At 53.5% G+C, this 15,972-nt stretch overlaps 1 protein-coding gene across 13 annotated transcripts in view; it reads left to right on the forward strand.

Annotated features, from left to right (window-relative positions):
* The window catches only part of LOC105498809 (semaphorin 4D), a 139,917-nt gene that overhangs the window by 99,943 nt on the left and 24,002 nt on the right, over positions 1–15,972 (forward strand). For 12 of the 13 annotated variants that reach the window (XM_071077573.1, XM_071077574.1, XM_071077575.1 and 9 more), the window contains 10 exons: positions 123–221; positions 3,355–3,448; positions 4,475–4,588; positions 5,590–5,741; positions 7,954–8,129; positions 8,210–8,366; positions 9,369–9,591; positions 10,470–10,585; positions 15,532–15,704; positions 15,778–15,821. In XM_071077573.1, the coding sequence (XP_070933674.1) occupies positions 123–221; positions 3,355–3,448; positions 4,475–4,588; positions 5,590–5,741; positions 7,954–8,129; positions 8,210–8,366; positions 9,369–9,591; positions 10,470–10,585; positions 15,532–15,704; positions 15,778–15,821 (1,348 nt within the window). The remainder of the gene's footprint in view (positions 1–122; positions 222–3,354; positions 3,449–4,474; positions 4,589–5,589; positions 5,742–7,953; positions 8,130–8,209; positions 8,367–9,368; positions 9,592–10,469; positions 10,586–15,531; positions 15,705–15,777; positions 15,822–15,972) is intronic. The other variant, XM_011771165.3, reaches the window with a different exon arrangement.

The following is a 15,972-nucleotide window of genomic DNA, read 5'->3' on the forward strand; positions in this document are numbered from 1 at the left end:
CACGTGTGAGCTGGTGTTGGTGAATGTGGGTCTGTGCCCCTGAGATGAACGAGGTAGCAGTTTGAATAGTGGAGGGCGTCTGGGCTGGACGGTTGCTAATGGTGCATTTCTCTTCCCTGCAGACAGAGTGCCTCAACTACATCCGGGTGCTGCAGCCGCTCAGCGCCACTTCCCTTTACGTGTGTGGGACCAACGCATTCCAGCCGGCCTGTGACCACCTGGTAAGGCTGATGGGCACCTCCCTGTGCTCACGCCAGCCTGGTCAACAGTTAAAGTAGAAGGGGGCTCAAAGCAGACATAAAGCTGTCTCCACCCTAAAAAACAATAGGATTTCCTCAGAGCCAGCCGCAGAAAACGGAGGCAGCTTGTGGCCCCTCTGAAAGCCTTGTACGGCTGCTGTCAGGGGCACACAGCCCACTTGGCTCCTCTAAGTTTCGGTGTCCATGGCCAAGGGCGAGGCCTGGGGTGCAGCTGGGAGCCCTTGATGCTAGTGCAGAGCATGCCATGAAGGGGCGTGCTGGGAAGGACAGACAGCCTGAACATGCCATGGGGTGGGGGGGCGTGCTGGGAAGGACAGACAGCCTGAACATGCCATGGGGTGGGGGGGCGTGCTGGGAAGGACAGACAGCCTGAACATGCCATGGGGTGGGGGGGCGTGCTGGGAAGGACAGACAGCCTGGTAGCTCTGGGCATCTGGGTCAGGTGGAAAAGTCAGGACTTTCTCCTGGCTTGTGTGTTCTTGGTTGGTGCACCTGTGCTCTGGCTGTGGGAGCCACCCTTCGCGTCGACTGTGGTGTGCAGCTTGCTCACTGAACCACTCCTGGGTCCACCCACTGAGGGGCAGCCGGTCAAGTGTGCCGAGCTCCTCGAGAAGCAAGTCCGGCCTGTGTCCCTCACCGGGTCACATCCTTGACTGCCCAGCCTGGTGTCCGGCACCTCCTGCTGTGTGAGGGTCCTTTCTATCCGGATAATCTGATGAGCAATGTGATGATCCTCAGAAAGAGAGGGAGAAGTAGCCTTTTAAATAAGTGGAATACATGGAAAATGAAGCACATTTTCTACTGTGTGTCCCTGGATTTTAATGAGTCCTGATAAATGTAAAATATGCCACAGTGAAAAGCATCATTTGCTAGAACCCTAAATTAATTGGAATTAAAATATTTTCCAATCTTGAGTCAGAGATAAATGACAAGACAACGTATGGCCTCATTAGAGGCTTGATGAGGAAGCCTGGTATTTGCACACAGACGTCTGGGGTGAGATTCGTAGTCGGGGTCTACCCAGCTGCCTGTACCACAGATGCTGGCAACGAAAGCGGATAGGGGGTGGGGGTGCTTTGGGGATGGTAAGACCTTCAGTCTTCAAAGACAGTCGTTTGTATTTGCTTTTGTGCCCAAAGTGCAGTTGGACCAGAAACATTTTGCACAACAAAGGATTTTTCTGGCTAAACTCAATCAGAAGCTTAAAGTTCTGTCATTTAAACTTACATTCTATAGACAGGTTAGTTGTTGAGGTTAGAGGATACTGTATTTGGTTTAAATTTAGACCTATAATTTTTCCTAATTTTTTTTTTTTTTTTTTTGAGACAGAGTTTCACTCTTGTTGCCCAGGCTGGAGTAGAATGGCACGATCTTGGCTCACTGCAACCTCCATCTCCGGGGTCAAGGGATTCTCCTGCCTCAGCCTCCCAAGTAGCTGGGATTACAGGCATGCACCACCACGCCTGGCTAATTTGTATTTTTAGTAGAGATGGGGTTTCTCCATGTTGGTCAGGCTGGTCTCGAACTCCTGACCTCAGGTGATCCACCCGCCTCGGCCTCCCAAAGTGCTGGGATTCCAGCCGTGAGCCACCATGCCCCACCAATTTTTCCTAATATTTTTAATAAAAGTTTTCGCAGCTGCAGAAAAGATGTATCACTTGTGTATCCTGGCAACCTAGATTGCACAATTGGGAGTGTGTGTGTGCACATGTCTGTGTGCCTGTGCATGTCTGTGTCTACATGTGTGTCTGTGTGTGCACGTATGTGTTCTTGCTGAACTATGACCCGTGACTCCCAAATGCCTTCACAGGCATCTCGTAAGAATAGTGACATTTTCTTATGTAACTCCAGTTTTGTCATTATAGCTAAGAAAATGTTCAATCATTCCCCAGTATCATCCTGTCTCCAGTCCCTGTTCAGATTTTCCCAACAGCCCCCAAACCTCCTTTCAAGATATGATAAATGGTCACATTCAGTGGGGTTCACATTCCCTAACCTAACAGGTGAAGAACCGTATGCTGCTTTAACCGGCCTTTCAGAGGTGTCAGCTGTGGCCTTCCACGTGGTCTGAGCCTTCCCGCTCTGCTTCCGAGAGCATGTTTCCAGCCAGCCTCCTGCGGCAGAGGTGCTGGGTGCCCTCACGCCGCGGTGGGCCCTGCCTGTCTTCTTCAGCATCCCCAGGCTATTGGCTGCCAAGTGGCATCCCCATGTGTGTTCTGTGTGCTCTCTGGTTCCCGGCAGGCTCAGCCCCTCTCTCGTCTGCGCTGTCCAGATGAGTTTCTTCTGTCACTTGCTGGGTTTTGCCTGTTTTTGTCCTGGATGCCCTTTCTCACTCATTTGTCCACACTTCTCACATGTTCAGGGATGGAGACACCTCATCTGCCATTCTGTCTGCATTCCCCCCAGTTCGTCACCTATTTAACCTTGCCGTGTTACTTCCCTGTGTGGAACTTTCCAGTTCTCTCTATGGTTTGCTCTGTGCATTTTTTTCCTCATGTGGCTGTGGGCACTCTGGCTGGGTAAAGAGATGACCCCCAGATGGAAACGCCAGCCACTGCTTTGTTTTAGTACAGTGTGGTTCTGTTTTTAGTATTCAGATCGTTGATCCATCCAGAATGCGTTTTGGTGGGTGGAGTGAGGTAGGGATTCTGCCCGTTTAAGTTTTTCTGTTTCCTATTTATTGGGTCACCTAGCTGCTTAGAATGCCATCTTTACTGATGTTAAAATTCTGCTCATGGGCTTCCGATCACATACTGAGCAGGTCCTGTATTTGGTTTGTCCTGGCGGCTTTCCAGCCCTGGAGCCATCAGCATTGCCATTTCCATTTTGCAGCTGAGTAAATTGAGGTCTGAGATCTTGAGAAGCTTGGCCACAGCGTCAGAGCAAGGGCACCAAGGTGCTGATGTCCAGACCTGAGCTGAGCAACACAAGCCCTGGCCCTGGTGGGCAAGACTCTCGTAGCTCCACACCCATCTGCTCGGCCCTGTTAGTCTTCTGAGAATAGCAAATTTGTAAAATGAAATGGTACAAAGACTCAGTATTACTACAGAAATTCAGCCATCTGATGATGTGCTTTCTTTTTATTCAATTGTAGAACTTAACATCCTTTAAGTTTCTGGGGAAAAACGAAGATGGCAAAGGAAGATGTCCCTTTGATCCAGCGCACAGCTACACATCCGTCATGGTTGGTGAGTCCTGCCCCTCCAGTTCCTTCACCCTGAAGATTACAGTGGCATGTTAATTACCAAACGGGATATTTGAATCTTCTCTGAAGTGCTGTCTTTCTTGGCTTTGTTTAAATGGGAGGTATCCTTACAAAAGGCACATGTGACTATATAGACCCTTTAATTTTTGAATTCATTGTTTGCAAGGATAGTAGCCTCCATGGTAAATGCCACTTTGTATCCATTGCTGGCTCATGTCATTTGGATAATCCCCTCATGCTGAGCAAATGCTCCTGTTTGAGAGTAAGGATTTGACCGAGCCACATGCTGTCTGCGGTGGTCTTGCACCCCTGAGCAAGTGGTCATAGCCTCGTGTGCACCCACTGTTGCATCTGCCAGCATTTTCCTGGCTGCGGGAATTACTTGCTCATGTTTACTTACTGCCCCATGACTCTTAAAATGCAACTGAACATGGAGCATAAAATTATTCCCATCAAAGTGAGAGCACGCCTGTGGTCCTAGCTACTCGAGAGGCTCAGGCAGGAGGATAGGAGTTTGAGACCAGCCTGGGAAACAGCAAGAACTCGTCTTAAGCCAGGTGCGGTAGCTCACGCTTGGATCACTTGAGATCAAGAGTTCGGGACCAGCTGGCCAACAGGGTGAAACCCCATCTCTACCAAAAAAATATAAAAATTAGCCAGACGTGGTGGTGCGTGCCTATAGTCCAAGCTACTTGGGAGACTGAGGCGGGAGAATCACTTGAACTGGGAGGCGGACATGGCCGTGAGATCACACCACTGCACTCTAGCTTGGGTGACAGAGTGAGACTCTGTCTCAAAACAAAACAAAACAAAAAAACCTCATCTCGAAAAAGAAATAACTAGAAGACACAGGACACCCCAAAAGTTGAGTAGACTGTCTTTCCCCTTCCCCGGGGGGACACTTAATTGGGTTATCAAGGAAAACACTGTATTGAATGTTTTTCCCGGGGCTGGTGCCATAGCCTGAGAGGTTGGTTTCCTTTTCCTCTTTTCTCCTGGGCCCCTGCAGATGGAGAACTTTATTCAGGGACGTCGTATAATTTTTTGGGAAGTGAACCCATCATCTCCCGAAATTCTTCCCACAGTCCTCTGAGGACGGAATACGCAATCCCTTGGCTGAACGGTAAGGAGGAGCAGTGCACCGTAGTGGGAGGTGCATGTCTCCTCATGAGCACACACCCATTGATCTCTCCTTTTGCTGTCTCTGAGCCCTGGGGGCCCCCCAGCTTATGTCAGCCTGTGTTTGTGGGGGACATTTCCCAAACTGCCCAGAAATGGCCAGAGTCCCAGGGCACCTTGTTTGGTGTTCTCTCTGCTAACTGTCTTAAGACAGCTCACCACCAACCCCCCAAAAATGGATTTGGGAGACTGTCATAAAAGTGAGAATCTGATAGTAAATGGCAAACTCAAACTAATCAGATGGGGACATGGTGTAATTTCTGGAGTGATATTAAAGTGTGGTGCCAACACTGGTGTGGGACCTGCCTCCAGGCCCAGCCTCTAGCGCCTGGTCGGTTGGGCTCTGGGTGCCTTGTTGCTGCCAGCGGCACATGTCCGATGTCCGTCTTCAATGTGCAGGGAGAAGCTGGTGGCTATTCATGGAGCCTTTTCTTGTGGATGCCAGCCAGTAGAGCCCTGGGTTTTGAACCTCTTGACCTCAGAGCAGATCCCAAGACCCAAGATTCAGGGACACTCGGCTCTTCCTCGGGGTGGGGCAGGATCTGGTGGTTAGAGTTTGTTGATTTGAAGCATGTGTTGTTTAAACCAGCAAATGCATACCTTACGTAGGTCTCGGATGCTGGTACGATCTGGCTCCCTGCCTTCCAGTCAGGAGGCCCAGCCTCAGTTCTTTGGGTGGGCCTGGGTGGGATGCGCTGCAGAACCACCACCGGGGGCACCTCTCTGAGGCCGAGGAGGTGGGGGTAAGGCACCCTGTGGGCTCCGTGCTGTCATCATCCGCGGACCCTGGAGTTTCTGCTTGGGCTGTGGCATGTGCACACTCCAGACATCCTTGCAGGGAAGCCCTCAGGCCCCCAAGGCAGTGCAGGCTGGCCTCGTGACCTCGCGGGTACAGGCAGGCCCCTAGCTCTGTGTTCCGGGATAATCACTGTCCTCTCTCTGCAGAGCCTAGTTTTGTGTTTGCCGACGTGATTCGAAAAAGCCCAGACAGCCCCGACGGCGAGGATGACAGGGTCTACTTCTTCTTCACAGAGGTGTCTGTGGAGTACGAGTTTGTGTTCAGGGTGCTGATCCCACGGATAGCAAGAGTGTGCAAGGTGAGTGCCAGGCACTCTGGCTTCACTTGGCCCCTGCCATGGCAGTAGTGTGCCTGGATGATGGGTGGCTCCTGACCTTCGTCTGAAATGTCACTTTCCCTAGCACTTTATTCCCTTGGGCCTCAGATGCGGCTCTCAGTGGATCTTATTTCTGGTGGTTATGGGGACCGAGGGAGTGCTGGCCCCCATGTGTGACTCATTAGCCTCCTGTTCTCAGGGGGTTCTGTCTTTTAACGCACCCTCTTCAAACCTCCCCAGCTTATAAAAAGCAAGGCTTTGTGAAATGTATTCACCAGAGTCTGTTGGAATTTCACCATTTGTCTCTTAATCTACCTAAGAGTGAAACAGTAACCGACGGCTTAAGATTAAGAAGAGAGATCCAATACCAAAGTTTGTCAAAACACAAATCTTTCAGTATCTAAAAAGTAGAGGGGGATTGCCTTTAAAATGACACACTGTAGGCACAGCGCTCCGTGCAGGAGAGCAGCTGTGGGCTTGATTCTAGGAAATCTCAAGGTTGCTCAGTGGCAGTTTCTGGGAGGTGGATTGACAGGCCTCGGGAGCTGGGGGAAGCCACATGAGACACAGCCACCATGTCCCTGGCCGGGCGCTCATCTCAGAGCAGGTAGCCATTCATCTCTCGTGGAAATGGGTAGACAGTTCCTGCATGGCCCTTTCTCATCTAGTGATGACCATAAAGACATCAGAGAAGCAGGGTTCCGTTCATGCTTATGGCGCACAAAAGTGAGTGCTTTCGACGCCGTTCCCTTAACAACCATTGCATAAGGAAGAAGGTGGGTGATGCACACACCTGAGTATCCACCTCCTGCTTTGCTACCTGCCCAGGCCTTCTGTAGCCAGGGCTCACTGACCATATCTTCCAGCTATCCCCTAGCCATGGCTGCCATGCTCCTGTCTCGCAGACCAGGAAACCATCCTATCAACAGTGTGAGTGTCGGGGGCAAGCCAGTGCCCCTTGAGATGGGGAGGGTGCTGCAGTTCCAGGGCTCTTGGCAGGTGTGCGAAGTGCTCAGAATGCCCTCAGAGCAGCACTGGCCAGGGGACTCGAGCCCTCCCCTGCCATTGGGAAGCCAAGGATCAGACTTGCCTTGACCTTGACTTATTACCCAGCACTGAGTGTTTGCAGCAGGATCAGTGAGCAGATCCAGCGATGCACAGTGCAGCCACCCTGACCCCTCACAAGTCTCTGCAAGTCGTAGGCACACTGCCGTCGTCCCCACTGATCCCTTTTTTCCCCCCACGATTGTTTGAACTCCTGGACTGGGGTGGTTTGAGCTTAGCCCCCACAGCTCCTGCCTACCGCCCAGGCACACATGAACGCTTCACCTGCTGCCCATGACCTGAAAGCCAAATGAAACCCCTGATGAGAAATGCACTGGAAATTATTCTTTGCTAAAACATCAAGGAGGAAAATGAAGTCCTTTTATCAAAAAGAGAATTTGGGCTCCTGTAGTCACACAGCAGAGATGAAGAGGGAACATTTTCCCTGTGTCCAAAATAAGTAAGGCTGCTTCTCTCTCATATTCTTCTGCACTCAGGTTTTGTGATTTCAGTATTTCTCTCCAGACCACACACACTCGTGCGTAGTTTATAATTGTGTCTTGGTCATTGGATCCCTGAAAAGCGTTTATAAAGAACTTAGTAGGCTCAAAGCACTTTAGCAGATACTTTGGGTAGAAAGGAAGTGAAGGCTCTGTTCCCTCAAATGGAGGAAGGTTCATATATTTGCCCAAGATAGGCTGCAGGGCCGGTGGCTGTCCCCTGGAAGGAGGCTGCTGCCACCTGCCCCACCCAGAGCGTGTTCATTGATGGGTCCTGGGTCAGGAAAGTCACACAATGCCAGGGGCCTTGGCAGTTGGAAGTGTGTGAGCGCGGCAGCACCTCTGCGGTTGCAGGACTGAGTGCTGGGCACAGGTAGGCATGGACGGTCAAAGGAGCTTTCAATGAGAGGGCTTTTGTCCTTTTTGTTTTGTGTGTTAACCCGGGAGCATTCTGGGATCCAAGCTGGAACCTGGATGCGGTGCTGCAGGCCACACACATAATTGCGACCTCTGTGCCCTGTTGTCCGAGCTTTGTTTCAGTCGGGCACAGCTGCGCTGTGCTGGGCCATGGAGGGGTGCACCTCTCACCTTAGTGCCTGCCCACAGGGGATCTGCTCTCGGCCCACCACGTCTTGTTGTTGGGGTTTTAGGGGGACCAGGGCGGCCTGAGGACCTTGCAGAAGAAATGGACCTCCTTCCTGAAAGCCCGACTCATCTGCTCCCGGCCAGACAGCAGCTTGGTCTTCAACGTGCTGCGGGACGTCTTCGTGCTCAGGTCCCCGGGCCTGAAGGTGCCTGTGTTCTACGCACTCTTCACCCCACAGCTGTAAGTGCTCTGGGTGGAGTCTCCCTCCTTGCTGCCTCGATGCCCGCCAGGCGGTCCCGTCACCTCTTTCCCCTCCCCAGGAACAACGTGGGGCTGTCGGCAGTGTGCGCCTACAACCTGTCCACAGCCGAGGAGGTCTTCTCCCACGGGAAATACATGCAGAGCGCCACGGTGGAGCAGTCCCACACCAAGTGGGTGCGCTACAACGGCCCGGTCCCCAAGCCGCGGCCTGGAGCGGTGAGCTGGGGCATTGGGGGCGGGCCATGCTTTCCCTTCAAGGCCCAGGGCATGGAATCCGGTACAGACAGTGGGGCCTGCCCAGGGACTGGGTACTTGGCCACGCCACGGCTCTCAGCATTGGGACTAGGACGGCCGATGAGCACAGCTCATCCTTCTTCCCTTTTGCGTGTTATGTAACAGCCGTTGCTACACTATTGCACAAACAAGAAGGCTGGGGCAGCTGTTTTGCACAATTGATGTTGCGTAACAATTAGGCCTGTTTCATTTTCAGTTTCTTACAGAGAAACACGTGATTCCTTGGCAAAGGCCTCTGCACCATCCACTAGTCAACAGGAGTCAAACATTTTTTTCTCCTAAATATAGTGAACTTTATGTAGACATTGGGAATTTCCAGGCCGATTCCCTCCCTCACATGGTGAAATGGGTGTGGCAGACATGTGCGCAGCCCTCTGTGGGGCTGTGACCTGGCCCTCAGAGCTCACTGCAGCCCAAGGGCCGCTGTCCCTGACACCATCATGGCTCCTTCTGTGCATAGCTTAGTAAAATGTGTTCACTCGTGGTCACAAATTTTGATTTACACACATCAGGGAGCTAGAACAGGAAAAAATAATCCCTTGGGCTCTTATACCATTTAAGATTGGCCTGGTTTTAGCCATGTTTAGCATTCTTTTCATGAGAAAGCTGCAAATCAGTGTTCTGTTTTTCAATTTCAAAAGCTCAATCAGTGTTTTTCACTTACAAATAGATGAAAATTCCTTTCCTGAGTATGTATCGTGAGTGCAGTTCTCTCTCGCAGATGGGTTTTATAACTGTGTCCTCTGCCGGCTGGGGAGAGGCCACCTTTCCGCATAGTAGTTATTCACCGCTACCCTCATTTCAAGGAATGTATTGTGTGGTTTCCAGGTTTTGCAGCCCGCCTGCGTTGGCTGCTTGTGTGGAAGCACCCGTTGGGTGGTGGGAGCACGAGCACGTTAACAGTGGGGGATTTCCTCCCTACAGTGCATCGACAGTGAGGCACGGGCAGCCAACTACACCAGCTCCTTGAATTTGCCAGACAAGACGCTGCAGTTCGTCAAAGACCACCCTTTGATGGATGACTCGGTGACCCCAATAGACAACAGGCCCAGGTTAATCAAGAAAGATGTGAACTACACCCAGATCGTGGTGGACCGGACCCAGGCCCTGGATGGGACTGTCTATGATGTCATGTTTGTCAGCACAGGTGGGTTCCAAGGGCTTGGCAGGCTTGACAGTGACAGCACATCTGTGTCCTTTGGTAGGAAAATGGGCAAATCCAATTATTCTTTTGGGAGTAGTTCTGTTGCCTCCTTCGAGGTAACCCGGGAGGTTTGTGGGAACGTAAAAAGATTTCTGAGAAGTCACCACACCAGGTAGGTTTCAGATCTGGGACCACCAGGCTGCTGGGGATACTTGTTAGAAATAAAAATGCAAGTCCTGGCCTGCGGCTGGGCTGGTGCAGAGGAGTACTGGCCGCTGAGGAGTTGGGGCAATGCCCGTGCAGGGGGCAGGTGTGAGCCACCTGGGAGGAGGCGTCAGCCTGGCGTTTCCTAACTGCTGGCAGAAGACCACGTCCCTGCTTCCTGGCTGAGGAGCCAGGTTTTAGATGTGCCCTGGCATGTGGACTCTGAAATAAGCACTTCTGGAACAGGGACAGGGGCCAGGAGCCACAGTGGCTGGCAGTGCATTGTGGCCTGCCCTCGGAGCCTCCCAGCCGACCTCACATGCCCCCTGCCCTCACCGCCTGCCTAGGGCCCTTACCAGTGACACCCCAAGGGCTGGTGGAGCGTGGGAGCTGCCTCATGTGGCACCCAGCCTATGAGGATTATTGGGGTCAACAGTGGAACAGTTTATTTTCCTTGGCAAAAAACCAGAATCACCCGTAACACTTGGGTTTCCGGGTGTTTATTTTGCCAAAGGCTTTTCCTTTTTTTGTTTCTAATGTGAAATCATCATTGTTTCCTAAGTATCTTGTGGAGGGAATGACTTGAGAGTGAAGAGTGTGAAGTTTGCTGCTGTGGTCACTGTCCTTGGTTTCTGTGTCTGGGTTAGTGTCACTGACCTGTAGCTTTGACCCTGCAGACCGGGGAGCTCTGCACAAAGCCATCAGCCTCGAGCATGCTGTTCACATCATCGAGGAGACCCAGCTCTTCCAGGACTTTGAGCCGGTCCAGACCCTGCTGCTGTCTTCAAAGAAGGTAAAGTGATGCAGGCAGCCGGATGGGGGGCTTCCCGGCTCGGTGACTTTGATTCTAGGTGACAGGAGAGTTACCAAGCTGGGGTCGGGCTCCTAGGCAGGCCCCTCTGTCAGTCTGCCCTGGATGAGCCAACCTTCAGACTTTGACACAAAGCCATTCCGTGAGCTGTGGGATCTGAATTGGGGGAGGCAGGAAGGCAGACCTGGGGAGATGGGACTTTCTCTTCGAAGTTGCTGGACTGTCATTGAGTTGTTGGTGCAGGTTTACAGGCTGTGGAGAGGTGGGCAGTGCTCCATGAAGACACTTTTTTGTGACCTGAGCTTGGGGGGTGTGCAGACTGCATCTGTGGGATATGATAGTGATACAGCTGACTCGTCAGCGTGGAAAATCCGCAAGAGAAGTGGTTCGTCTCATCTGTAAAGCTGTGTCCGCCTGTGGCTGAGACTCTCGGGTCCGGCCTGCAATACTCCCAAGCAGCCCTTGGCAGGGTTGGGTGGACATCTACGCTGGCCTTTAGGGGGCTGCCTCTCTGGCCCTGGCTCCTGCCGGGACCTCCACCCATCTTGTGGGGTCCAGGCCCAGTCAGGCCCCTCCTCCCTCAGCCGGGAGCAACGGGCAGAGGAAGGGGGCCCTGTCCGGCCAGGTAAGATACCTACCCTCAGCAGGTGCGTACTTGCAAACGCCCCTCCAGGTCTTCCGTCCTCTTCCCTCCCCTGTGTCCACAAAGCTTGGGAGCCTGGGCCCTTTGACTTCCCTCCTCTGCTAATGGAGAGTTCTCCCTCAAATCTGAAAGGAAAAGAGAACGAAGTAGCCTGAGGGAGTCAGAAGCCACCGGGTTCTGGCATCTGTTTAGCCTCTCGGTCTCCAGCACACACAGGGGGCCCTGGAGATTTGAAGGGTTGATGCTTTAGCCACAGGCCACCCCCAGGGCCTCGCCCCAGCCTCATTGTTGAAAGGAGGGGACCCAGAAGCTGTTCTGGGGCCATCGTGCTGTTCAGTGGCCTCAGCCAGACTGGGCAGGCATCTGTAACGTCTCTAAAATGTGGACTTCTCGTTAGAATAAAGATTGGGCCCCTGGTGTGGACATTTGTGAGAATGACACGCTGTTCCAAGGGTCACTTAGGGACCTGGGCTGGTGGAGGCTTCCAGAGCACATGGGCACTGATCCTCAAAGGCAGAAGGGGGTAGGGAGAGGAGGGCCGCATAGAGGCGGTTACGGGTCAGTGCCCACCTGCCATCTCCCAGGACTCGGTCACGTGGCCACACCAGGGCAGTCGGCCACACAGGGAGCCTCGCACCCAGGAGGAGGAGCCAGTGGGTTTGGGGGAAGCGCTTGCTGGTCCTGCTGGACCACCCGACCCGCCTCTCTCTGTAGGAGCGTCCATTGGTGGGGATGTGGCTTAGTTGCCTGGACAGGCAGAAATGCATCCTGCCTGCCGTGGGGTCCTGTGCCTTCTCCTTGGGCCCCAGTAGCCTCCAGGTGGGGGTGCAAGGCCCAGCTCCATGGCCATGGCAGCAGGAAACGGCTGTTCAGTGGTAAGAAGACTGTGCCCCCCTCCCCATCAGGCTCTCTCAGGGTGATCAGCAAACAAAGAAACGGCCAGTGCCACGCCCTCCCCCTGTCCTACGGCTAGGGAGATGCGCTGTTCCTCCACCCTCACCTCCTCTCCCCCATGACAAGCATGAGGTTTTGCTTTTTATTTTGGTAAATACACATCAGATGAAACTTGCTGTCGTAACCATTTTTCATTGTGCACGTCATTGGCATTAAGAACATTCACGTCGTTTTGCAGCCATCACCACTGTCTGTCTGCACGGCGCTTTTCATCTTCCCAAACAGAAGCTTTTTACCCATGAAATACAAACTCTTCATTCTCCCCTGCTCCAGCCCTGGGCAGCCGCCATTTTGCTTTCTGTTTCTGTCTGGGTACCTTATATAAGTGGAATCACACAGTATTTATCCTTTTGTGACTGGCTTATTTCACTTAACATACTGTCCTCGAGGTTCCTCCCTGCTGTCTCAGGGGTCAGGGTGTTCCAAAGCTGCATACTCCTCTGTCGTATGTGAAGACCACATTTTGTGTACGCGTTCATCCCTTGATGGACATGGTTGCTCCCACCTTCTGGCTCCTGTGAACAGTGCTGCTGTGAACGTGGGTGTGTGGATACCTCAAGTCCTTGCTTTCCGCTCCTTGGGTGCACATAGCAGACGCAGTTTGCTTGACCCTCTCTGAGTTGCTTGACCCCACTGAGTTTGCTTGACCCCACTGAGTTGGCTGTGTCTGTATTTTCACCAGGACTCCTTGGGATGCTGAGCTGCTAGTGTGGCAGAGGGCAAGGAAGGCACTTGGACAGCTTGGTTGCCTCTGATCACGTCCACCGTCACTCCAACCTGCCCTCAGGGTCCGATGTGCACACACAGCAGCAGGGACCGAGATGGGAGCATGAGAGCTGCCTGCACTGGGACAATCCTCAGGCCTAGGGAAGTGGGAGGCAGGGGGCGTCGACGAGCAGGAGTACACAGGACAGGCTTGCTCTCAGTGTGCCTCACTCATGCTGCCAGGTGCCTGGTCAGGTTTTTTTCTTTGCCTTTAAAAAATTTTTTGTCTTGAAATAATTTTAAATTTACGCATGAGTTTTGATGATTGTGCAGAAGGATCTTGAGTGCCCCCACCCAGCTCCGCATGTGTGATGTCTCACATAACCGGTGTGCATTTATCTGAGCCAAGGTGCTGTCATGGTGCAGTGCGTTACCTGAACCCCAGACCCTGGACCCTCTCACCTTCCACCCCCCACCTTCCTGGCTCAGTACCCCGGGTTGCACTGGACACTGCATCTCCTCGGCTTCTGCTCTGTTCCTGCCTCCCTGACTTCAGCACTCCTGGAGAGGAGTGGTCCAGTGTTTTGTGGCGTGTCTGGTGTTTTCTTGTGATTATCTTGGGGTCGTGGTTTTACGGGGAGTACCAAAGAAGGCGCTTTCTGGGGATGTGGCATCTGTATGACTCACACCAGCGCGGTGACCTCGGTCATTCGGTCCAAGTCATCACCATCTCTTTCCATGCCGAGTGTGTCAGGGCATGTAGTCCACACTGACGGGTCGGGGAGAGTGAGCCCCACCCCCTGGGGAGGCATGCGGGAAACCCCCATAGTCATTCATGCTTATTTGCAGGGATAGACTTGGAGGCTACAGAAATGCCCTGTTCTCCTCCCACCCATTGGCATCCACATCCACCAGTGGGTCCTACCTGCGGCAGTTAAAGCTGGCTGTCCTGATGGCCAGTTCCTCCTTCCCTGTCCCCTCTTCCCTTCCACAGTCATCCCTTGGTCTCCATGTGGCATCGTTTAGTTTTTACAGCTCAGTTTCATTTGGGCTCCAGCCCAGCCCGATCCGGGAGAAGCGGAAGTTGGGGCTGAGTCTCCTGCAGGGTGCAGGAGGTGGTCTGGATCCCCTTGGGATGGGTCTTGCTCCCACAGCCCACCCCACCCTCCACAGCCACCCTCGATGCCCTGCTTGGCCATCCAGGGCACCCTGCTCTGCACTGCATGGTGTCCACGCCACCTCGCAGGTGTCCCCCACGGGACCCAGCAGGACCAGCTGTCCCTTGGAAGTTACCCAGCTTGGCTTTGCTGCCAGAGAACGTTTCCGCCACTCCACAAGCTGCGTGGTGCCCGAACTGTGATCCGAGGTATCATCCTCAATCCTGCCCACAAACGTGGTGCGCACGTGGCCTCATCTGCCCAGGTCTCTGCTGCTGCTGCTGCTGCTGTAAGGCCGGTGCCGGGCCAGGTTCCCTCTGCTGTGTATTGTCACAGTTTCCATCCTTGGAAGCTTTCCCTTTCTCTGGTGGGTCTGTGCCCGCACAGCCGGGTGTGTGGCCTGGGGCCTTCTGTGTTGGCATCAGGGCCTGTGATCTTCCAGCCATACTCTGAAGTTGACTCCCAGCGTATCCTCTGAGGATGAAGGTCATGTTTCATCTGACTGTAAACCACTAAGTCGTGTGTAAATTTGAGAATCTTGTATTGTTAACCAAAAGGTGTTCCCAGGCTGTCGAGGCAGATGCCCTGGGCAGAGGCTAGACAGCACACTCCACGGGCCACCTCCAGGTCTGTTGCATGCCCCTGAGCTTCAGGTGGGTGCAGTGTGGGGCACCCTCCTTCCAGCTGAGTTCCATTCAAAAGCAGTCAGCAGCCTTGGATGCCTGTGTGCTGGGCACTGCTGGTGCCAGGTGGGCTGATGGGATTGGCCTGAAGCTGGTGTCCCTGGGAGCCAAGTGTCCCAGAAGGTGGAGAGTCTCACCTGCCCTCTGCTGTGGGTGTGGCTGCTCTGGAGCTCTTCCCTTTTACTTATAGACACGTGAAGAGCAAAGGCATTGTTCCTTCTTTTATGTTATGTATCGCGATCTGCTCATCCTTTGCATGTCGTCCATTTGGCATCCCTGTTATGTTAGGTCCCTGCTGGATCCAGACCCTCACAAGAGGCTCCCCGCCCATAGGTGCTCACATTCTGGCTCGAGGGATAAGGTTGGGCTTCGAGGTGGTGTGCTTCAGCCTCTGGCTGCAGCCCCTTCTCCCCTGTAGTGAGGCCGGGAAGATGACCAGGAGTGCCAGGCTCATGCATCCCCCTCTACGTGGAGGCGGTCTGGAGGTGGGGACTGAACAGCCTCTCCACTGGCTAAGAGAAACACATGCAGAGAAGCGCTCTGCTGGAGGGCAGGACCCGGGCAGTGGGTGCCCAGACAGGGGAGAGAGGGATTTGGATCTAAGGCCCAGTGAGCCCTGATGTAGCGCGTGTATTCTGCCGGAAGGTCGCAGACCTGCCTTGTTCGCCTCTGTTCTGAGTAGCTCTCCTCCTTACTGCAGCGTGCCCTGATGGTGCACTCTGGCTGCTTCCCACACACTGGTGCCTGCTTGCCTGATGCTAGTTCTCCTGTGTCTCACACACGCAGGGCAGGAGGTTCGTCTATGCTGGCTCTAACTCGGGCGTGGTCCAGGCCCCTCTGGCCTTCTGTGGGAAGCACGGCACCTGCGAGGACTGTGTGCTGGCTCGGGACCCCTACTGCGCCTGGAGCCCACCCACAGCGACGTGTGTGGCTCTGTACCAGACTGAGAGCCCCAGCAGGTACGGGGTGGGACGCGCCGCCGGGGGATGTCCCCGTGTGTGCGGGTGAGTAACACTGCCGGTTGTTTTGCAGGGGTTTGGTTCAGGAGATGAGCGGCGATGCTTCTGTGTGCCCGGGTGAGTGACTCCTCGACGTCCTGTTTCCTGTGGGAGTGGCGAGGTCTTGGAACCATTTCACGGTGCTTCAGTTCTGTGGCATTTGTGTGTGTTTTGTTTTTTCTTTCTCCACTTGGAACAGAGGTCAAGTGTCCTGTAGCAGACTCGTGGT

This window comes from Macaca nemestrina, chromosome 14 (assembly GCF_043159975.1).
Source record: "Macaca nemestrina isolate mMacNem1 chromosome 14, mMacNem.hap1, whole genome shotgun sequence".
Classification (NCBI taxonomy): domain Eukaryota; kingdom Metazoa; phylum Chordata; class Mammalia; order Primates; family Cercopithecidae; genus Macaca; species Macaca nemestrina.